Genomic DNA, 18853 nt, shown 5'->3' with positions numbered 1-18853 from the left:
GCACACACCTAGGCCTAGACTATTGATGGATTCAAGACAAGGTCATTTTTATTTATCTCAGATTCTGTTTGTCAGTGTCAAAGTAGCCTGTCATTTTGATCATTTGTGTGGTATTATGGTGCCTTCATGACAACTGGGAACTCGGAAAGAAACAAGGTCAAATCATGATGTCAGTGATCTTCAGGTGGGAAAGTTGGAGCTCTAGGAAGAGGCCTGAGCTCCCGACTTGGAATTCTGAATTGGATGACCATTCAAAACTATTTTTTTCCACAGTTCTCAGTTGTCTTGAAGTCGGAAGTCAGAGATTTCCCAGTTACGAGTTCTCATGTTTTGAACGCGGCATTAAAAAGGTTATGCCAAAGTCTCCAGTCATGTAAAATGACGTAGAATTGCATGAAATGCATTTATAAAGGGCCACATTTTTCCCGGACCCTAGGCCACTAAAAATGTTCTCCATGTGTGAAAAATTCTGTAAGTTCCTCTACTCTGCTACTCTATGCCACTATACAAATAAAATGATATGCAACGTGTGTGTGTGTGTGTGTGTGTGTGTGTGTGTGTGTGTGTGTGTGTGTGTGTGTGTGTGTGTGTGTGTGTGTGTGTGTGTGTGTGTGTGTGTGTGTGTGTGTGTGTGTGTTTGCGTGTGTGTGTTTGCGTGTGTGTGGCTCAGTTGCTAGAACATAGTATGAAAAATGTATGCACTCATTACGGTAAGTAGCTCTGAATAAGAGTGTCTGCTGAATTTTAAAATGTGTGTTCATGCTTCTGTTTATGTGACAGCGTATTTGCATATGTGCATGTATCCATGTGCGTGTCACCTACACACACCCACAACGTTTCCCCAGATAACCATGTCTACAGAACTGTTGCACCACAGTTCCAACTCTCCCAGACAAGTCCTGCTATACACAGCCAGCACCTCTCATCTGTACCTCTTCCATCCGTCCCACCTTCCGTCCCTTCCTCCCTGCCAGGTGATCACCTACTTTGCGGGCCGGGTGTACGACCCCAACGAGGCGGAGGCAGGCCGACTGTCCTTAGCCGGGGACTACCTCAAGGGGGACGCCTCCCTACTGATCAGTGACCTCACCCTGAGCGACTCGGGTGAGTACAGCTGCAAGGTGAAGAACGGGGGGAAGTACCATTGGATCACGGTCAACCTCATAGTACTGGGTAAGTTCTGGACCCGCTGTGTATTTTTATGATTTTTCACACTTTAAACTAAAACCCCATCAAACAGGAACCACCAAAATCAGTCACCACCACACAAGGTAATATAAAGAGCTCCATCACATGATTAGTCACAAGAACATAAAATACCCTCAGAGAATTGGGTTTGGTTAGGCTGACCCTGAATTCACCACAATACAGTATCATACTTATGTCACTTGAAATGGGATACACTCACACATCTAGTACAGGTGACCGTGGGCATCTCTAGTCAGAGATTCAAGAGATGTTCACTCCACCAATATTTCACTGTTAAAATGTGTAACATGGTTTTAAATGCTTACTGTATGTGATGGATAGCAATTACAGAAGTGATACTGTCCCTTGTCCCTTCATATTGTCCCACTAGTCACACACTGGTTGAATCAAAGTTGGTTCCATGCAATGTCATTGAAATTACTTTGAACCAATGTGGAATAGACGTTAAATTGACGTCTGTGCCCAGTGTGGTGGTTGACTGGCAATGACCACACAAACACTGTTGGTGGGATGTTTGAGTCACTACCTAACTAACCTGTTGGTGTCACTAAAGTATAAGATGGCAGTTACTTGTGACTTACTTGTGAAAGCGAAAACTAACTCCAAAGGGTCGACATTGGACCACTGCCACATGTTGCTACCGATCCAAATCCTTAACTGTCCAATGACAACAAGAGATAAAAGCGTAACTTGCACCAGTGGTGGAAAAAGTACCCAATTGTCATACTTGAGTAAAAATATAGATACATTAATATCTATATTAATAAGTAAGAGTGAAAGTCACAGAGTAAAATACTACTTGAGTAAAAGTCTAAAACTATTTGGTTCTGAATATACTTATGTAGTAAATGTTCAAATATTTTAAAATTCCTTATATTCAGCAAAGCAGATTGCACCATTTTCTTGTTGGAAAAATGTACTGATAGCCAGGGGAAGACTACAACACTGAGACATAATTTACAAAATATGTATTTGTGTTTAGTAAGTCTACCAGATATGAGGCAGGAGGGATGACCATGTGTTCTCTTGATAAGTCGTGAATGTGACAATTTTCCTGTCCTGCTAAGTATTGAAAATGTAACGAGTACTTTTGGGTGTCAGGAAAATTGTATGGAGTAAAAAGTAGATGTGTCACAACCTGATCTGTTTCACCTGTCCTTGTGATTGTCTCCCCCCGGTGTCGCTTATTTTCCCCAGTGTATTCATCCCTGTGTTTCCTGTCTCTCTGTGCCAGTTCGTCTTGTATGTTTCCAAGTCAACCAGTGTTTTCCCTGGTTCTCCTGCTTTTTGCATTCTCCTCTTTATAGTCCTCCTGGTTTTGACCCTTGCCTGTTTCAGGACTTTGTACCCACCTGCCTGACCATTCAGCTTGCCTTGACCATGAGCCTGTCTGCCACTCTGTACCTCCTCGACTCTGATCTGTTTTTGACCTTTTTGCCTGTCCACAACCATTCTCTTGCCTACCCCTTCGGATTCATAAACATTGTAAGACTCCAATCATCTGCCTTCTGTGTCTGCATTTGGGTCTCGCTTTGTGCCTTGAGAATATTATTTTCTTTAGGAATCTAGTGAAGTAAAAGTTGTCAAAAAATATAAATAGTAAAGTAAAATACTGATACTCCAAAAAATGACTTAAGTAGTACTTTAAAGTATTTTTACTTAGGTGCACCATTGACACTGTGATACAGCGTCTAGCTGTGTATAGCTCTAATATAGAGCTCTCTCCAGGCTGTCCTACCCTCGTATGGTCTCCCACATTAAGACGTTTAGGGAGTGCGCCGCATACATTTGTACAAACTGGCCCGCAGCTTTGCAATGACACTTTCGATTTTTAGGTAGACAAACATTAGCATTTGTCTTGTTCAATGGGAAGATAATGGTCTTGGGGAAGGGGGTTATTGGGAGGTGATTCTGACACATGAACAAGATGAAGGGCCCCCTGCCTCCTGCTCCCCCTCAGCCCCCTATTTTCATCCTGGGTAGAATTCGCTCTGCTCAGCCAAATTAGGAGAAAACAGAGGAAGAGAGGTTTGTGATAGAGAGCAGGAAGTGGATGGGGGGGGGATCTCTATATTATGTGTACATGTGTTTGATCATGTTTGTTTGTTCATAGGGATAACTGTTTTCAGCTGGCAAGAATACATTTCTTTGATGTCAATGTGGTTTTCTGAAAGTACCAAAAATACACAAAAAAAACACTGGTCCATCCGGGTTGATCTATCAATCTATCTATCTATCTATCTATAGGAGATTATGTGACCTCAGACTTGTTAGTGATGCACCGGTCAACTTGGTTATCATTGCATATTTCATATTGATAGATTACTTTATGCTGTAAGGACACAGTAATGACAGACAGATAGTAAATGCTTATAGAATGCATTTCATAATATCAAGGTGAAACACTGTTATCAAGGTAACATTCACATTCTGTAATAAAAGGACATTTTATTTTGTCACATGCTTCATGGAGAACAGGTTTAGATTTACAGTGAAATGCTTACTTACGTTTTTTTTTTCAAACAACGAAGAGTTAAAGATCAGATAAAAAATTGTAATCAAAAATAAAATATTGGCACATTGAGATTTGATGAGGTATTTAGCATTCTTGTTTAGAAGTTGTGTTGCTTGGGGGTAGAAGCTGTTCAGGGTCCTGTTGGTTCCAGACTGGTGCATTGGTACCACTTGCCGTGTGGTAGCAGAGAGAACAGTCTGTGGCTGGAATTACTGTGATATGAGGAATTATCATAAAGCCCGAAGCTGGCAGGGAGATGCATGTAGACCTCATCCTCCTCCTCTGTCCAGGACAGCTGCATAAGATGCATACTCCAAACACCGATCAGCATCTTGTTTTTCAAATGCGAACATTACTTTCTGGTCATTCTTAAACAGAATACACCCAGGCCACCACCGGAAGTGAATCTGAAGTAGTAGACTCCTCTCACTGATGCTGTGAAGATACCTCTATGACAAAAATAAATATTGCGTATTTATTCATACGTAATTGCCTGTTCAAGGGCACATTGACAGTTACCTTCAGTCTCCTTCATCTGGTTCTTTGTGAACTGAAGTTCAGCCTTGGTGACACTCAACTCGATTTTCAGATCATTTAATTCATTTTTGACTGTTACTTTTGACTGGTACTGTATATACAGTGGGGCAAAAAAGTATTTAGTCAGCCACCAATTGTGCAAGTTCTCCCACTTAAAAAGATGAGAGAGGCCTGTAATTTTCATCATAGGTACACTTCAACTATGACAGACAAAATGAGAAGAAAAAAATCCAGAAAATCACATTGTAGGAGTTTTAATGAATTTATTTGCAAATTATGGTGGAAAACAAGTATTTGGTCAATAACAAAAGTGTATCTCAATACTTTGTTATACACTTTTTTGGTTACCACATGATTCCATATGTGTTATTTCATAGTTTTGATGTCTTCACTATACAATGTAGAAAATAGTAAAAATAATGAAAATCCCTTGAATGAGGTAGCTGTGTCCAAAATGTTGACTATATATATGTGTAACGGTTTTCTTCTGGTGAAAGAGAGGCGGACCAAAATGCAGCGTGGTTAGTTTTGTACATCTTTAATAAAGATGAAAATACAACAATCTACAAAACAAGAAATGTGAAAAACCGAAACAGTCCTATCTGGTGCCACAAAGACAGGAACAATCACCCACAAAACCCAACACCAAACAGGCTACCTAAATATGGTTCCCAATCAGAGACAATGCCTCTGATTGAGAACCATATCAGGCCAAACATAGAAATACATACATATACATATATATATAATTATAACAAAACAAAGATTATTCAAAGTAGCCACCCTTTGCCTTGATGACAGATTTGCACACTCTTGGCATTCTCTCAACCAGCTTCATGAGGTAGTCACCTGGAATGCATTTCAATTAAAATATAATTTCTGGAATTTCTTTCATTTATATTGCGTTTGAGCCAATCCGTTGTGTTTTGACAAGGTAGGGTTGGTATAGAGAAGATAGCCCTAATCAGTAAAAGACCAAGTACATATTATGGCAAGAACAGCTCAAATAATAATATAATAATAATAATAATAATATATGCCATTTAGCAGACGCTTTTATCCAAAGCGACTTACAGTCATGTGTGCATACATTCTACGTATGGGTGGTCCGGAATCGAACCCACTATCCTGGCGTTACAGCGCCATGCTCTACCAACTGTGCTACAAATAAGCAAAGAGAAATGATAGTCCATCATAACGTTAATACATGAAGCCTCAGAAATTGCAGCCCAAATAAATGCTTCACAGAGTTCAAGTAACAGACACACCTCAACATCAACTGTTCAGAGGAGACTGCGGGAATCAGGCCTTCATGGTTGAATTGCTGCAAAGAAACCACTACTAAAGGACACCAATAAGAAGAAGAGACTTGCAATGGGCCAAGAAACACAAGCAATTGACATTAGACTGGTGGAAATCTGTCCTTTAGTCTGATGAGTCTAAGTAAGTGTGAGATTTGTGAGATGCCGAGTAGGTGAACGGATGATCTCTGCATGTGTGGTTCCCACCGTGAAGCATGGAGGAGGAGGGGGATGGTGTGGGGGGGGCTTTGCTGGTGACACTGTTGGAGTTATTTAGAATTCAAGGCACACTTAATCAGCTGCGAAACGCCAACCCATCTGCGTTGCACTTAGTGGGACTATCATTTGTTTTTCAACAAGGCAAAGACCCAAATCACACCTCCAGGCTGTGTAAGGGTTATTTGACCAAGGAGAGTGATGGAGTGCTGCATCAGATGACCTGGCCTCCACAATCACCCAACCTGGTGATGAGTCGACCGTAGAATGAAGGAAAAGCAGCCAACAAGTGCTCAGCATATGTGGGAACTCCTTCAAGACTGTTGGAAAAGCATTCCTCATGAAGCTGGTTGAGAGAATGCCAAGAGGGTGCAAAGCTGTCATTAAGGCAAAGGGTGGCTACTTTGAAGAATCTAAATTATAAAATATATTTGTATTTGTTGTCACGTATGCTCTCTCTCAGGCCTCTAGGTCACCAGGCTGCTCGTTATGGCTCACACCTGTCACCATTGTTACGCGCACCTGCACGTCCTTAGACTCACCTGGACCTGGACATAACTTTCCTGATTACCTTCCCTATATATGTCACTCCCTTTGGTTCCTTCCCAGGCGTCATTGTTTCTGTTTCAGTTTCATGTCTGTTCGTGTTTCTTGTTTTGTATTATGTTTTCATTTATTTATTAAATTATTCACTCCCTGAAAGTGTTTCCCGACTCCCAGCGCACGTCACATTTGTTTAACCTTTCTAGGACTGGGGGTTCTGCTGGCACCAAATACAAATCAACAGAAATCTCATATTTCTCAAACATACAAGTATTAGGCACCATTTTAAAGATAACATTCTTGTTAATCCAGCCACAGTGTCTGATTTCAAAAAATGCTTTACAGCGAAAGCTCCACAAACGATTATGTTAGGTCACCACCAACTGACAGAAAACCCAGCCATTTTTCCAGCCAAAGAGGAGTCACAAAAAGCACAAATAGAGATAAATGAATCACTAACCTTTTGATGATCTTCATCAGATGACACTCATATGACTTCATGTTACACATTAAATGTATGTTTTGTTCGGTAAAGTTCATATTTATATCCAAAAATCTTATTTTACATTGGCGTGTTATGTTCAGTAGTTCCAAAACATGCAGTGATATTGCAGAGAGCCACGTGAATTCACAGAAATACTCATTATAAATGTTGATGAAAATTCAAGTGTTATGCATGGAACTTTAGATACACTTCTCTTTAACCTCTTGCTCCTACCTGACACGCAGGCGTCCCATCTAGACATCTGGAAATGCAAATGCTCTACGCTAAATGCTAATAGTACTAGCATGTTAGGCCGCCCCATCCCGGATCCGGGATTGTGACTACAGCCTCAAGCTCATTACCATAACGCAACATTAGCGATTTCTGAAAATTGCAAAATAAATGAAATAAATATGCCTGTCCTCAAGCTTATCCTTTTCTTAACAATCCTGTCGTCTCAGATTTTCAAAATATGCTTTAGAACCAGAGAAAATCAATAATTTGTGTAAGAGTGGTGATAGCTAGCGTAGCATTTAGCGTTAGCATTTAGCACGCAACATTCACAAAAACCAGCAAAGGGATCAAATAAAATAATTTACCTTTGAAGAACTTCAGATGTTTCAATGAGGAGACTCTCAGTTACATAGCAGATGTCCAGTTTTTCCTGAAAGATGCTTGTGTAGGACACAACGTTCCGTTTGTTACTATGCATTTGGCTACCGAAACTAACCGAAAATTCAGTCACCTAAACGTCGAACTTTTTTTCCGAATTAACTCCATAATATCGACTGAAACATGGAAAACGTTGTTTGAATCAATCCTCAAGGTGTTTGGTCATATATCTCTTCATTGAAATGCCAGTCCTAGACACGTGCATTCTTCTCTGATTCGGATGGAAAAATACTGGGACCTGACTTTGCGCACCAATTTCCACGCAGACACCATGCGGGACACTTAGTAATTGTAGGCTCTTATGGCCAATCTTCCAATGATATGCCTACAAATACGTCACAATGCTGCAGACACCTGGGGGAAACGATAGGAAGTGTCCGTTGATTCCTGTGCCATTCACAGCCATATAAGGAGATCATGGAAAGCGTGCGTTCAAAAATCCTGTTGATTTCCTGGTCACTCAAACATCTTGGTTTTGCCTGTAGATTTTGTTCTATGGCACTCACAGTGAAAATCTTTGCAGTTCTGGAAACGTCAGAGTGTCTTCTTTCCAAAACTATCAATTCCAAGCATAGTCGAGCATCTTTTCGTGACAAAATATCGCGCTAAAAACGGGCACGTCTTTTATCCAAAAATGAAATACTGCCCCTAGAGTTCTAACAGGTTAAAACTCAAACGTTCATTAAAATACACATGCAGGGTATTGAATTAAACCTACACTCGTTGTGAATCCAGGCAACAAGTCAGATTTTTAATATGCTTTTCGGCGAAAGCATGAGAAGCTATTATCTGATAGCATGTAACACCCCAAAAGACCCGCAGGGGACGTAAACAAAATAATTAGCATAGTCGGCGCTACACAAACCGCACAAATAAAATATAAAACATTCATTACCTTTGACCATCTTCTTTGTTGGCACTCCTAGATGTCCCATAATCACTATTGGGTCTTTTTTTTATTAAATCGGTCCATATATAGCCTAGATATCGATCTATGAAGACTGTGTGATAAACTAAAAGAAATAGCGTCTTATAACGTAACGTCATTTTTTTTTAATTTAAAAAGTTGACGATAAACTTTCACAAAACACTTCGAAATACTTTTGTAATGCAACTTTAGGTATTAGTAAACATTAATAAGCGATCAAATTGATCACGAGGCGATGTGTATTCTATAGGAGTACGTCTGGAAATAATGTCCGGCTCAATCTCAACCAAAATATCCGGTCCGAGACCTGAAGAAATGGGCTGTCTCTTCTTCGTTTGAACAAGAAACAAAGCCTAGGCAAATGACAAGACTGTTGAGATCGTGTGGAAGCTGTAGGAATTGCAATCTCGGCTCCAGGTGATTTGCTTTCCCATAGACAATACATGCAAGTGGCGCATTGATATATTTTCCAATTTTCAGTGATCAGATTTTCCTGCGCTTTTCGATGAAACGCACGTTCTGTTATAGTCACAGCCGTGATTTAACCAGTTTTATAAACGTCTGAGTGTTTTCTATCCACACATACTAATCATATGCATATACTATATTCCTGGCATGAGCAGCAGGGTGCTGAAATGTTGCGCGATTTTTAACAGAATGTTCGAAAAAGTAGGGGGTAGGAGTAACAGGTTAATGCAACCACTGTGTCAGATTTCTTTTTTAAATGATGGAAAAAGCATAATCTGAGAACGGAGCTCAGGGTCCAAACCAGCCAAAAGAAATATCCGCCATGTTGCTCAGTCAACATTAGTCATTAGCATTATATATATTCACTTCCCTTTGATGATCTTCATCAGAATGCACTTCCAGGAATCGCAGTTCCACAATACATGTTTATTTTGTTCGATAATGTCCATCCTTTATGTCCATTTATGTCCAAATAGCATCTTTTGTTTGGGCGTTTGGTAAACAAATCCAAAATCGCGTTCAGGTCCAGTCGGACGAAAAGCTAAAAAATATTCAAAAATATTACAGGTCGAAGAAACTTGTCAAACTAAGTATAGAATCAATCTTTAGGATGTTTTTATCATAAATGTTCAATAATGTTCCAACCGGAGAATTCCATTGTCTGTAGAAAAGCAATGGAATGAGAGATACCTCTCATGTGAAATGTGTGTGACTGAGAACGAGGCTGTTGGCAGACCCCTTAGTCAAACAGCTCCCATCCGGCCCCCCTTCACATGAGAAGCCTGAAACAACATTCTAAAGACGGTTGACATCTAGTGGAAGCCTTAGGAAGTGCAACATAACCCATATCCCACTGTGAATTTGATAGGGGCTGAGTTCAAAAACTACAAACCTCAGATTTCCCACTTCCTGTTTGGATTTTTTTCTCAGATTTTTGCCTGCCATAAGAGTTCTGTTATACTCAGACATCATTCAAACAGTTTTAGAAACTTCAGAGTATTTTCTATCCAATAATAATAATAATATATATAATAATAATAATAATAATAGCATCTGGGACTAAATAGGAGGCAGTTGACTCTGGGCACACTATTCATCCAAAAGTGAAAATGCTGCCCCCTATCCCAAAGAAGTTAACACTTTTTTGGTTACTACATGATTCCACGTGTGGTATTTAATAGTTTTGATGTCTTCACTATTATTTTACAATGTAGAAAATAGTACAAAATTGAATGAGTAGGTGTGTCCAAACTTTTGACTGGTACTGTATATCTTTGTAACTTTTAGAAATGTGCCCTGTATATGCAAAATAAATATACACATTATACTCAACACACACACACACACACACACACATATATACTGTATATATATATATATATAGTACCAGTCAAAAGTTTGGACACACCTACACAGGAATCTGCCCCACTGATCCTCAACACTGGGGCATGTCAGGGGTGCGTACATAGGCCCCACCTATATTCCCTGTTCACCCATGACTGCGTGGCCAAGCACGACTCCAGCACCGTCATTAAGTTTGCTGACGACACAACAGTGGTAGGCCTGATCACCGACAATGATGAGACAGTCTATAGGGAGGAGGTCAGAGACCTGGCAGTGTGGTGCCAGAACAACAACCTCTCCCTCAATGTGAGCAAGACAAAGGAGCTGATCGTGGACTATAGGAAAAGGAGTACCGAACAGGCCCGTATTAACATCGACTGGCTGAAGTGGAGCGGGTCGAGAGTTTCAAGTTCCTTGGTGTCCACATCACCAACAAACTATCATGGTCCAAGCACGCCAAGACAGTTGTGAAGAGGGCACGACAACACAGATTTGGCGAAGGTCCTCAGATTCTCAAAAAGTTCTACAGCTGCACCATCGAGAGCATCCTAACCGGTTGCATCACCACCTGGTATGGTAACCACTCGGCATCTGACCGTAACGCGCTACAGAGGGTAGTGCATACGGCCCTGTACATCATTGGGGCCAAGCTTCCTGACATCCAGGACCTATATACTACGCGGTGTCAGAGGAAGGCCCAAAATAGGCCCAAGTCATAGACTGTTCTTTCTGATACAGCACGGCAAGCGGTACAGGAGGTCCAAGTCTAGGACCAAAAGGCTCCTTAACAGCTGCTACCCACCCCCAAGCCAGAAGAATGCTGAACAGTTAATCAAATGGCCAACCAGACTATTTACATTGACCACCCCCCACTCGCTGTTTATTATCTATGCATAGTCACTGGACAAATGACCTGGACTAACCTGTACCCCCGCACATTCACTCGGTACCGATACCCCCTGTACATAGCCTCGTTATTGTTATGTAATTTACTTATTTAACTTTGGCATTTATTATTTTTTATTTAGTAAATATTTTCTTAACTCAATTTCTTGAACTGCATTGTTGGTTAAGGGCTTGTAAGTAAGCAGTTCACGATAAGGTCTACACCGGATGTATTCGGCGCATGTGACAAATACAATTTGATTTGATTTGATGAGGATCAAGACTGTCACCTGTAACAAAACAAAGGGCACTATGGTAAATGGCATTCAAAGGTTTAAGAGTAGTAGCACCTGCACTTTGGTTAACCGAATAATCTGCTTCCTACTGCTTAGAGAATGGAACAATCTGGGAACAATCTGTGTTTTAGCTTCTTAACCAGCTCATCTTTATGTTTTTTAAACGTCAAATCCATATTAATCCAAATTCCTTTATATGCGGGAACACTTTCGATTGGAGAACCATCTAATGAGTGAACATGTGGTTAATCTGAAACATTCTTACGAGAGTTTGAAAGCAACATGTATTTTGTTTTGTCTGTATAAGGCAAGGAATTCCTGCATAGCTATAAAATCTGACTGTAGTTTTGACCCAGTCAGATCAACAGTCGGGGGTATAGCATAGCAAATAGTTTCATCCGTATATAGATGGTTTACAACTTTTTACAGATTGACTAATGGTGTTTATATAGATAATGAAGAGAATAGGTCCCAAAATCGACCCCTTTTGTACACCTTTATGTACTTCAAGAAATTCAGACTTAACCCCATCAATCACCATGGCCTGAGTTCTGTCACTAAGATAATCATGAAACAGTCAGCGCACAGGCCTATCGAGGACAACTTATTCAATAAAATAGCATGATCAACAGTATCAGGTCCACAAACATAGCAGCACATTTCCTTTTAGTCTCTAAAGCATTGACAAGATCATTAACTAAAGTGATTGCTGAAATAGTGCTATGCCCAGGCCTAAAGCCTTTACATTCAAACTACGTGTCTCAGATTTAAAAAAAAAGAGCAAAGTTGTGCATTTACCAATGATTCGAGAATCTTAGCTAGACAAAGAAGCCTTGAAATGAGGCGGTAATTATTAAGATCACTACTATCCCCTCCCTTATGGAGTGGCAGCACAAGACCTGATTTCCATGTCTTTGGAATATTTCCTGATAAATGTTACATTTTTTTTTTTTAAGTGAGTTATTGAGGCAATAATGATGGGCGCTGCACACTTAGGCTAGACTCTTTAGGCTACTTTTAGATTGACATTTTATTCCTTTTTAAAACCATATTATATTCTTTACATGCGGTGCTCCTTGGTACTATTTATCGATTGCCGCTTTTATCCATTTTTATAATTTGACCATGCGTCTTGCTATCATATTAGAGGTTCTTTGAAATACAAATTTTGATGCACTTACACTTAAGACCTGCCTAAACACAACCAATGCATGCAGACCTACAAAGCTCTTTTACTGTTTTTATTAAATAATATTAATTTGTATGGCTGTGGACAGGTCAAGGATATCGGCATAGTCGAGGGAAGTAGGGGTGCTGAGGGTGCTGCTGAGTTTAAATATAAACTCAGCAAAAAATGAAACGTCCTCACTGTCAACTGCGTTTATTTTCAGCAAACTTAACATGTGTAAATATTTGTATGAACATAACATCAACTGAGACATAAACTGAACAAGTTCCACAGACATGTGACTAACAGAAATTGAATAATGTGTCCCTGAACAAAGGGGTTAGGGGGTCAAAAGTAACCGTCAGTATCTGGTGTGGCCACCAGCTGCATTAAGTACTGCAGTGCATCTCCTCCCCATGGACTGGACCAGATTTGCCAATTCTTGCTGTGAGATGTTACTCCACTCTTCCAACAAGACAAGGCAACAAGGCAAGTTCCCAGAGATTTCTGGGGGGAATGGCCCTAGCCCTCACCCTTCCATCCAACAGGTCCCAGACATGCTCAATGGGATTGAGTTCCGGGCTCTTTGCTGGCCATGGCAGAACACTGACATTCCTGTCTTGCAGGAAGTCACGCACAGAACAAGTAGTATGGCTGGTGGCATTGTCATGCTGGAGGGTGATGTCAGGATGAGCCTGCAGGAAGGGTACCACATGAGGGAGGAGGATGTCTTCCCTGTAACGCACAGCATTGAGATTGCCTGCAATGACAACAAGCTCAGCCAGATGATGCTGTGACACACCGCCCCAGACCATGACGAACCCTCCACCTCCAATTCGATCCTGCTCCAGAGTGCAGGCCTCTTTGTAACGCTCATTCCTTCGACGATAAACGCATATCCGACCATCACCCCTGGTAAAACAAAACCGCGACTCTTCAGTGAAGAGCACATTTAGCCAGTCCTGTCTGGTCCAGCAACGGTGGGATTGTGCCCATAGGTGACTTTTGTTGCCGGTGATGTCTGGTGAGGACCTGCCTTACAAAAGGCCTACAAGCCCTCAGTCCAGCCTCTCTCAGCCTATTGCCGACAGTCTGAGCACTGATGGAGGGATTGTGCGTTCCTGGTGAAATTTGGGCAGTTGTTGTTGCCATCCTGTATGATGTTCGGATGTACCGATCCTGTGCAGGTGTTGTTACATGTGGTCTGCCACTACGAGAATGATCAGCTGTCCGTCCTGTCTCCCTGTAGCGCTGTCTTAGGCGTCTCACAGTACGACATTGCAATTTATTGCTCTGGTCACATCTGCAGTCCTCATGCCTCCTTACGGCATGCTTAAGGCACATTCACACAGATGAGCAGGGACACTGGGCATCTTTATTTTGGTGTTTTTCAGAGTCAGTAGAAAGGCCTCTTTAGTGTCCTAAGTTTATATAACTGCAACCTTAATTGCCTACCGTCTGTAAGCTGTTAGTGTCTTAATGACCGTTCCACAGGTGCATGTTCATTAATTGTTTATGGTTATTGAACAAGCATGGGAAACAGTGTTTAAACCCTTTACAATGAAGATCTGTGAAGTTATTTGGATTTTTACAAATTATCTTTGAAAGACAGGTTCCTGAAAAGGGGACGTTTCTCTTTTTTTTTTAACTGTTTTTCTTTGTCATTATGGGTTATTGTGTGTAGATTGATGAGGAAAAACAACAACAATTTAGTTCATTTTAGAATAAGGCTGTAACGTAACAAAACGTGAAGCGGTCTGAATACTTTCCGAGTGCACTGTACACCCCCAGGAAGAATTTGACACATAATTGTTTTAATGTTCTGACTAGCAACCACTTAGATATGGTAATATTTACCATATCATAAAGTATTAGAATGTTTGGGAATTATCTATACTAAGGCATTTGTAAAAATTCAATAGCAATATAGAGTGGGAAAGCGGCCGTGCGTTTGGACAATTAATAGACACTGCAACAAATAAAACCAGAATAAAAATAAATATAAAAACATCTGTCTTGTTCGGGACCAGAATCTACACAGACCGGTGAGCAGTAGCCAATCAGAGCTACAGTAGACCTTCATGCAAACAAACCATTTGCCACACAGGCCTCCCATCATTCACTTAGAACTGTACTGTGTGTTTACAGGCAGTTGCAACAGCGCGACTTTAGATGATTAGAATGTATTCACCCAAAGCTACAAAATACACCTGAATGGATTTCTGCAAATATGTATACACCACAGGAGTCATCTTACATTTGGGAAATGTACAGTCCTATTGATTAAAAAAAACATGAAAAGGTAGGCTCTCTCTCCCTCAGTTATACACATCAATAACAATAAGATCAACAACTAATGCTAGCCAGAGCAAGATGAGCCAAAATCTAACGAACAAAGATAAACCCTCTCAAACCTTTTCAGCTAGTTGGCCGTATAAATTCCACTGATTAAAAAAAAATAGGGAATTGTAGCCTCCTCACTCTTTTGCTGCTTGCCTGCCAATACATGCTTGTCCCAACCAAGCACCCAAGCTAACTGGTTAAAGTTGGCTAGCTTGCGAGCTAGCTACTTCCAGACACAAATGAGAGCAGATGTCACTCTGACCATTTTACACGCTGTAGCAGAGCTGGTTAGGCTGTTAACATGTTATCTAGAGCGTTCTTGACTAACTATTACTTTGTTCGCCTACATTTACTGACACCAGTCGTATTCAACAGGTGTTGCGCGTTCGTAAATTCATCAGTTGTTCTATGTTCTCAGACGAGACCGCTCTGAAATCGGAGTAGATAGCCAGAGTGAATTTGTGAAAGCAATAGATATGCTAACTGTATAACAGTCGTTCAAGTTCCTGCTAGCTAACCAAATGACATCTGCATCTCTAGCTGTGCATAGTCACCAAAAAATGATATCAGGGGAAAAAGTCAGTCACTCACCCACTCCTCCAATGGCATGACATGACATCCTCCTAGCCAGCTATCTAGCTAATGTTAGGCTGTGTTTTTAGCTTGCTACATAGATAGATATGCCAGCCTATTAGCCACGTTATGATTGACTTGTGATCATTGCCCTTGCTAGTTGGATTGTATTGACATTCCCAGCCTTTAAAAAAAAAAAAAAATGATTTAACCTTTATTTAACTAGGCAAGTCAGTTGAGAACAAATTCTTATTTACAATGACAGCCTACCGGGGAACAGTGGGTTATAATTCACCAATACATTTTTTGGCAGTCCAAAAAATACTGCTCTCAGGTTGTAAATCACAGCTGGCCTGGTACATTGTTTGCTGCCCCCATATGGGATGCACTGTTTCAATTTCAATGACTCAATATTCTGGAGAAAAATGGACAAATGTAACTAAGGGCTCCCGAGTGGTGCGGTGCATCTCAGTGCGAGAGGTGTCATTACAGTCCTTGGTTCAAATCCAGGCTGCATCAACAAGAATAAATAATTGTCTCCATAAGAACTCAAGATATGTTTGCCTTTATGTTGGTCAATATGACATGATTATGTATTTCAAAGCGAACAGTATGTTCTTCGCCTGTGTTCTCTCTCTTCAGCTCCTCCACCTCTTTCTCGCTCTCAGTCTGTTCTCACTGCTTGTCCGTCTGGTTCCCATTGCTAAGACAACATTCAGTTAGTATATAGTCATTGGTTTACTTATAACATGATTTAATACACTAAATTGATAACATAGAAATATAACTATATTCCATATCTTCAGCTCAAGCTCATCCGCTTGGCTCTTATAGCATGTGAGTTCAGTCTTAGTGATGCTCAACTCTTCTCTCTGCTCCACCACGATGGTTCCCAGGTTCTGCACCATGCCTCTCAGGTGTTTCAGCTAAGTCCAGATGTCAGGTTGGGTGGTGGTCTGTGGGTCAGTCAAGGGTGAAGTTTGGGTCTCGTCGTAAACTTGAACCCCCTACTCTCTCCCTGAGCCCATAGATTAACCATAATATGGACCTGTTATTTATCTAATTTAAAGTCTCTCTCTCTCTCCCTCTCCCGCTCCCCAGTGAAGCCCTCTAAGCCACGATGTTGGATGGAAGGCCGGCTGTTAGAGGGTAGTGATGTTAAGATGAGCTGTAAGTCTGCAGACGGCTCTGACCCCATCAACTACAAATGGGAGAGGGTGCTGGACAAGGGAAAGTATGTAGGGAAGCTGCCCCCACTTGCCCTCATAGGTAAGCCCTCTAGTCCACTGCATACTCTTTCTGTGTGTGGATGTTTTTGCTGTGTGCATGGGTGCATCCATAAGTCTTCGAGACATAATGACAAGTCTGTCATAAGTCAGATTAGTCTTTAGTCATAAACTGACTGAAAAGTCAACTTGAAACCTGCTCTAAACATTTTCCTGCCCTTTTGTGCCATATCCTCTTTTTTCAGATCCCCGTTAAGGGCTTTTGGGGCAGAACATACTTATGTAATTAAAGTATGTGTCAGAATGCCAGACCAATTTCAAATCAGATTTACCACCTCCAGTATCCTTATTTGTGTCCAGTCAAGTCACTCCCATGCAGACTCGACCAAGTTCTTATTCAATAACAATCCCTTACCTACATGTACCTGTTCTGGGAAACTGGCCACAGTCACATCTATTACAACAAAGGTCTGAGTTGTCCAATCCCAAATCAAACACCAGTCCCTACCCCTTGTGTTTTTGTGTACTGTAGATCTTCTAGGATTGGATAGTTTAGGTAATATGGCAAAAACTCCCCCTAGTCTATCAGAGGGTAATGCAATGCCGCAGATTCTTATCGAATCCTATTAGGGGCCGCTAGCTAGTTTGGGATTGGGCTAATGATCATTGGTCCAAAAAGCAGTAGCCTATATCAGGAACAGAGAACAGTACTATTCATCACACATCCACATAAATATTATGAAAGTGATATTGCAGGAACATGCAGTAGAGGACACCAGTTTGGGTGGTCACTCTGAATTAGTTTACATTCTTAGCAATCATAATTCAGCGGTTGTTCAAACACTGTCCAAATAACCCCTGCAATGGTGTTTCTGGATGGGATAGTTGAAAAAAGCTATGAATTGCATCACAATCACTGTACCTTGTCCTGTTGTGTTTTTCTCTTGTGTAAGATTTGAAGAACTCGGAGATAGTGACACTGAGGAACCTGACCAAGGAGAGTACTGGGGTGTATAAATGTACCGCCAGCAACGATGTGGGAGAGGAGAGTTGCACCGTAGAGGTCAAGATACACTGTGAGTAGCCCAGGCTATAACCAACACAGACACACACACTGCCTCATATTATAACCCCATAGATGTTACCAGAAATGACCTGTAGGACTTCAAAACAGTAATAGCTATCACTTTCTCCCAACCTGTGAATCATATTTATCTTTGTGCGCGTTTCAGATGTGCGGGGCATGGGTGTGGTGGCAGGTGCCGTGGTGGGTGTGTCCTTCGGCGTCCTCCTCATCATCCTCATCATCTGGCTGGTGTTCCGCAAGAAGGAGAAGAAGAAATACGAGGAGGAGGAGACCCCTAACGAGATCAGGTACACACACAGACCCAAACACATTTAGGTTAGTGTGGTTAATTTCCCAGAGAATCAAATACACAGAACAAAATCAACCAGAAACAGCAAAAAGTAAATACACAAACACAACCTAGTTGGTGCAAAACATGACTTCACTCTGTCCACCAATTACAAGTTTACACCACCACCACCACTTACACCCGACTGCGTAGCATCCTCTCTCTAACCTATGTTTTCCATCCCCTTTCCTCCCCACCGGTACTGTAGCTCCAGTACAGCCGCACCCTCCCTCACCTCTTAAAGCAGATACCAGCATCCTAAATTATGTCTGATAATGCTGCTGGCAGTGCTTGTTACAACAGCAGCTATTTTTGGCCGATAGCGTAGCATCCACGCTGTTGCCTATTTGCAAGTGTCAGGCTGAATTATGCAGGCACAGGGGGATGGCTGTGCATCAATAATGGAGTGGCACGGCGAGGGAAGAGTCTCACAGAGCAGACCGTCGCTTCGGTCCTGTTTACATATGGAGCATTAGTGGCGACACACCCACTTGTACGCACACACTCACACACGGTCTGAGGTCAGACTACTGTTTAGAAAGGGTGAGGGGTTGCAAATGACGTAGTGATGATCAATCACATGTTGTTGATGTGCTGTCGTAACGTGATCTAACTACGTTTCATTGTAAGTCGTGGATACCAGTTATTCAGCCATTCAGAGTACCATGTATTTGGCCAGTTACTTCAAATAATTATATGAAGACGTAAAAGTTCATAATGCATTGCATTT

General features: G+C 41.3%; 1 protein-coding gene across 2 annotated transcripts in view; it reads left to right on the top strand.

The window, feature by feature from the left end:
- LOC118390917 (CXADR-like membrane protein) overlaps positions 1 to 18853 on the top strand; it is a 135925-nt gene that overhangs the window by 113082 nt on the left and 3990 nt on the right. For both annotated transcript variants that reach the window (XM_035781735.2, XM_035781732.2), the window contains exons 3-6: positions 975 to 1173; positions 16584 to 16751; positions 17662 to 17784; positions 17941 to 18082. In XM_035781735.2, the coding sequence (XP_035637628.1) occupies positions 975 to 1173; positions 16584 to 16751; positions 17662 to 17784; positions 17941 to 18082 (632 nt within the window). The remainder of the gene's footprint in view (positions 1 to 974; positions 1174 to 16583; positions 16752 to 17661; positions 17785 to 17940; positions 18083 to 18853) is intronic.

This window comes from Oncorhynchus keta, chromosome 12 (assembly GCF_023373465.1).
Source record: "Oncorhynchus keta strain PuntledgeMale-10-30-2019 chromosome 12, Oket_V2, whole genome shotgun sequence".
In the NCBI taxonomy this organism is placed as follows: domain Eukaryota; kingdom Metazoa; phylum Chordata; class Actinopteri; order Salmoniformes; family Salmonidae; genus Oncorhynchus; species Oncorhynchus keta.
The sequence above is the reverse complement of the archived record's forward strand: the minus strand, read 5'-3'. Positions and strand labels throughout refer to the sequence as shown.